Genomic DNA, 4,666 nt, shown 5'->3' on the forward strand with positions numbered 1-4,666 from the left:
CGAAGCGTCCAAACACTTTGATTGGCGTTGCCATGGCAACAATTTCAAAGAAATATCAAGAGTTAAATTCAATAATTTATGAATTTTTTTTTAATAAAAAGCAAGTCACATTATTCAACAGTGCAAAGAAATATTATGGCAGGAATTTGAAATCCTTAAACATTACCATAGAAAGCATAATTTAACCCAGGTTCGAATAAACACGAAGAAAAAAATCTCCAGCGAAATCATTTGGATCCGCCAGGAGCTAATATTATTAGAATTTCAGTCGTCCTTCTTGGAGGGGGCCTCGGCGGCCAGTTTCTTCTCCAAACTAGTGTTCAACTTGCAGACACGGTCATACTCCTCGGACAGGTTTTCGCTCTGCCTCAGAACCGCCTCCTTGTCCTTCTTCTCCTTTTCTAGAGCTGAATTCAAATTCAAAATAAAAAATTAGAGATCAAAATCAAATAAATTTTTAAACCAAAAGATATTCATTTGAGAATGATAATTTAGTTTATATGAATAAAGAAATTCCCAAATTTTCCTCAAAGTTTTACAAACTTCATAATTCTTTAGAGTAAATAAATTTCAAGGAAGGTCAAAACCTACTGGTGACCACAAATTTTAAAGTCAAAGTGACAATTTTAAAGAATTCGACCTCTCGAACTATCCGGATCCCATCATTAATTAAACTTTAAATTTCATTCTAACTTTTCCTGAGCTCGTTGATCTGGTTGTTGAGTTCCTGGACCTCCTCCTTGGGCAAGGTCATCATCTGCTTGGCCGCCTGGGTGGCCGACTGGGCCTGCTTCATCGACGCCTCAGAGTTGGCTTCCAGCATGGCCTGGGTCGAGATCAAGGTCACCAGACGGCGGATCACCCTGAAGAGCGAATCATTTTAATTTAAATGAAAAAAAAAGAAGCGAAACTGACAGGCTGAGGAAGAGGGCAAAGCCCGAGATGTAGAAGTTGCGTTGGGCCCTGAAGAGGCGCATCGTCGACTGCATCTCTGCGTCCAGGTGCTGGTGGTCGGCCATGTGCTCCTTGTCTGAGTACTTGCGCATCTCACGAATAGCATCTGCAAAAAAATAGTTCAAAATTTGCAAAATTTAATATTATTTTGTTAAAAATTTGGGCTTTCAATGAAAATATGGATATGTAATTTATTTAATTTAAAGTAATCTGATTGGTTTTGAAAAACCCCATCCAAATTTACACTAGATTTTTTGGAAAAGATAAAATTTGATCAAAATTTCATAGAAATTTAGAAAATCAACTTTTCCTTCTTAAATTGGGAGTTGAAATCAAAATGCGCTTGGTGAACCTGGTAAAAATAGGTGTTATGACAAAGCCAGAGTCAAGTATAAACGATTCATGACCTAATAGGTTAATGTCATCCATAAATTTGAAAAGAAAACGACGATTTTAGGAATCAAGCAATCTGATTGGTCCGAACGGTTCCCCCACCACTAAATTTACATCGGATTTTAAACATGAAGTGTGACACATCATTGGAAAGGTCAGGTTACGAGGAATCAATTGGTGACCAAAATGTCAAGGTCAACGCAAATATGTACAACCGTCCCTTAAGAATTATTGATTTATTTAATTTTAGCAGGCTAACCAACAGTATATTGAACTGATCAACATCAAAATTGATTATATTTTGTACCAACTCGGAAAGTATTTATCTTTTATTGCATAAATATTCCTTTTATGTTTTAAAAACTTTTGTTTTAAGTCCCGAAGTGAAATTTTCTTTAAGAATTCTTACCGAGGAAGAACAAGACCAGGATGGCCAGCAGGATGAGGAAGTACAAGTGCGCCTGGTTGCTGAGGCTTTGCAGAAACCTCGACTTGAAGAAGGATTGCCATCTGCAATTGAAAATTTATGAATCCGAACAAAGATTTGATTGAACGGTAAAAAAACCTTCGGGCGGAAATCAAGGGCAGGACGAGCAGCAGGACGACGGCGATCTCAACGTAGAGGAATCCGGCGATCAAAGCCCACTGGAGACTCATTCTGATCGAAACCTGCGCAATTCCAAATGTTATTAAAATAGAAAACGAGCAAAGCCGGCTATTTTTACGAGCGGCCACGCCCCCTTTTTTCACTCAATTCCGCTTTTGCGAACAGAAAAATGAAAATGACAGACCTGCTCGTGGAGTTAATTATTAATTATCGTCCGACTCGAATTAAAGTTGATTCAAGTCTGGAGATGATTTTGAAAGAGGTCGAACTCTTTCCAGAGAAAAAAAATAACGTTCTGATTTCTAGGAATTGAGAAGGACTCAAGTGGAAGATTCGGCGACTTTTCGAGTCGGCTTTTTGATCAGGACACGGCGTGACCGGTGGTTGGTCGCTCGGACGACTGATTCAGACCACGTCGGCCGATCAGATTCGGACAAATAATGACGAAACGCCGAAGACTTAGGATGACTCACGCTTTTGCCTTTCAACCTCGACGGAAAACGCGGAAAACAAAGCAAAAATAGCAAAGCAAATGGGAGGGGCGAGTGCTTGTAGCGCCCGTCAGATGGCGCGTCGGTCGTTTCAAAAAGCGCGGCAACACGTCGTGGCGGCAAAACGGGGGCTAAAGGGAGCCGTGAATTACGAGCTAAATATATGAGGATGGTGGCACGTGTGGAAAAGTATGCAATAAAAACTCATTGTAGATGAAGGAAATAAAAAATGCGTCTGATGGACACATAAGTAACGCAAAATGATCCTTCATATCAAGTAAACTTAGTTATATTTAAAATAAGCATACAGAAATTTAGAGATTTTTTATGTAATTTGATTAAATAAATGGAGAAAAATTTATGACTTTTCTACCTATTTTTAAAATTTTCTGTAACTTTAAGAGAAGTAAAATACTGAAATAATTTTTTTATTATAACAATTATCAGCGCCAATATTCAAACTCAAATTTAAAAAATATTTTGTTTAAATTTACTTTTAATTTCTTTTCATGCTTTTCCAAAAAAATAAATGTTATAATTATTATTATTCAATATTATGAATTTGGAAAAACAACAATAATAATAATAATATAATGACATTTTACTGCACCGTTTTCTAATAGATATGCAAGCAACTTAGAATTTTCATTTTAAATACAAAAGGTAATATGAATTCAAAAAGGCATCAGTTTTGGGGGAAATATATTTATTTTTATGATTATTTATTTAAATCAAAATATTATATTGAACATCCCTATTTTCATCTGGTGACTCTGCACTTGTTTTTATTTTATTTATAAACATTCAATTATGCCAAGTATAATACAATATCTTTTGTAATCAAACTTTCATTCTTCGACTCATGCGTTATGACACAGGCAGAATCATTATTTGAAATCAATTAATTCAACAATAAGCTTTAACTCATTTCCCATAGAAATTTCAGCTAAATTAAGTGGGTATCGTCATCATCAGATTGTCCTTCATTGTTTTCCAAAAAGGTACCGCTATGAAGTGCAGTTAAGCTTTTCAGATACGAAATGCTTTTGTAAAATCTAGATTGCACTGCATAGTAAAGTGCGTCACGTTCATAGTCATCTAATGCAGAAGGTTGTAAACCTTTACCAACGAGATATCTGCACAGTCGCACATCTTTGTTCCTCGCTGCCAAGTGAAGAGCAGTGCTCTTGCGATTTGTCACGTCTTTCAATACATCAGGATCCCAGTTGGTCAAAAACTTCAACGTTTGAATGTTTCCGAATCTGGCAGCATAGTGAAGTGGAGTCCATCCCTTTTTGTCTTTTGATCGAATCTCGGCACCTTTACTGACAATCCACTCAACAAGGGACGTTTGCTCAGTCATAGCTGCAATGTGCAGGGCTTTACGATTGTCATAAGTGGTATCATTCAGTGTGAAGTAATCATGGAACAAAACGTATTTGACGATTTTCAAATTACCAAATTTGCATGCGTAATGCAATACATTAAAACCATGGTCATCTTTATTATTTTTCCAATCTTCGCGTTCCTTCGCTTTATCTTGTTCCACTAACAATAAGAGTTTGAAGATTTCTATGTCACCATTGCCTGCTGCCAATAAAAATGGCGTGGCACCAACTTTTGTCTTTGAATTGTATAAGTTTGGAGCTTTTTCTAGCAAATATTTAACCATTTCTAAATTTCCATAGCGAGCAGCAAAATGTAAACAATTCCATTCGTTTTTATCTTTTGCCTTCAGATCGGCTTCATTATTTTCGAGTAATTCTATTACTTTGAGGCTCTTCTTTCCTGATGCAACGTGGAGTGGAGTTAATTCATCAATCGTCCTGGAATTAATTTGAAGGCAATTAAAACTATTATCCAATTTCATGTTGTCGTAATGTCCATAGGAGCACGAATAATGCAGTGCAGTCCGACCATTTTTGTCTAATGACGACAGCAACCCTTTCTTACAGCGAAGAAAATATTCTAGCACGCGAATATCGGGATTGCGAGCAGACAAGTGAAATATATTAATTCCGTCAATTGTAACTTCTTCCACTAACGATTCGTTATGATGGACCAAAGCAGTAACAATTTCGAGATTTGCATGGTAAGCTGCTTCGTGCAACGGCATCCATGTTTTTTCATTTTTTATTTTGGGGTCTGCCCTACTTTCCAAGAGACAACTGACGACCGCACTATGTCCATTTACAGCAGCTAGGTGGAGAGGAGTATCACC

At 37.0% G+C, this 4,666-nt stretch overlaps 1 protein-coding gene across 4 annotated transcripts; it reads right to left on the reverse strand.

Annotated features, from left to right (window-relative positions):
- Positions 1-62: 62 nt before the first annotated feature.
- LOC132194009 (B-cell receptor-associated protein 31) lies at positions 63-2,514 on the reverse strand. Of its 4 annotated transcripts, none has more exons than XM_059615035.1 (6): positions 2,428-2,514; positions 1,913-2,016; positions 1,757-1,857; positions 916-1,060; positions 694-863; positions 63-407 (listed from the first exon to the last, which is right to left on the reverse strand). In XM_059615035.1, exons 2-6 carry the CDS (start codon positions 2,002-2,004, stop codon positions 265-267), a joined length of 651 nt encoding a protein of 216 aa, XP_059471018.1. In that variant the 5' UTR covers positions 2,005-2,016; positions 2,428-2,514; the 3' UTR covers positions 63-264. The 4 variants fall into 4 exon arrangements, with proteins under 4 accessions (XP_059471018.1, XP_059471020.1, XP_059471019.1 ...); XM_059615037.1 differs by lacking the exon at positions 2,428-2,514 and adding an exon at positions 2,139-2,421; XM_059615036.1 differs by lacking the exon at positions 2,428-2,514 and adding an exon at positions 2,073-2,421.
- Positions 2,515-4,666: the final 2,152 nt, after the last annotated feature.

The sequence above is a fragment of the Neocloeon triangulifer genome, unplaced genomic scaffold, assembly GCF_031216515.1.
Source record: "Neocloeon triangulifer isolate White Clay Creek 2 clone unplaced genomic scaffold, ASM3121651v1 ptg000005l, whole genome shotgun sequence".
In the NCBI taxonomy this organism is placed as follows: domain Eukaryota; kingdom Metazoa; phylum Arthropoda; class Insecta; order Ephemeroptera; family Baetidae; genus Neocloeon; species Neocloeon triangulifer.

Coding starts and splice junctions, on each gene's coding strand:
- LOC132194009 (XM_059615035.1), bottom strand. CDS start 2,004: ATGAGTCTCCAGTGGGCTTTGATCGCCGGATTCCTCTACGTTGAGATC. Junction 1,858..1,912: donor CCCTTGATTTCCGCCCGAAG/GTTTTTTTACCG, acceptor TTTCAATTGCAG/ATGGCAATCCTTCTTCAAGT. Junction 864..915: donor TTTGCCCTCTTCCTCAGCCT/GTCAGTTTCGCT, acceptor TTCGCTCTTCAG/GGTGATCCGCCGTCTGGTGA.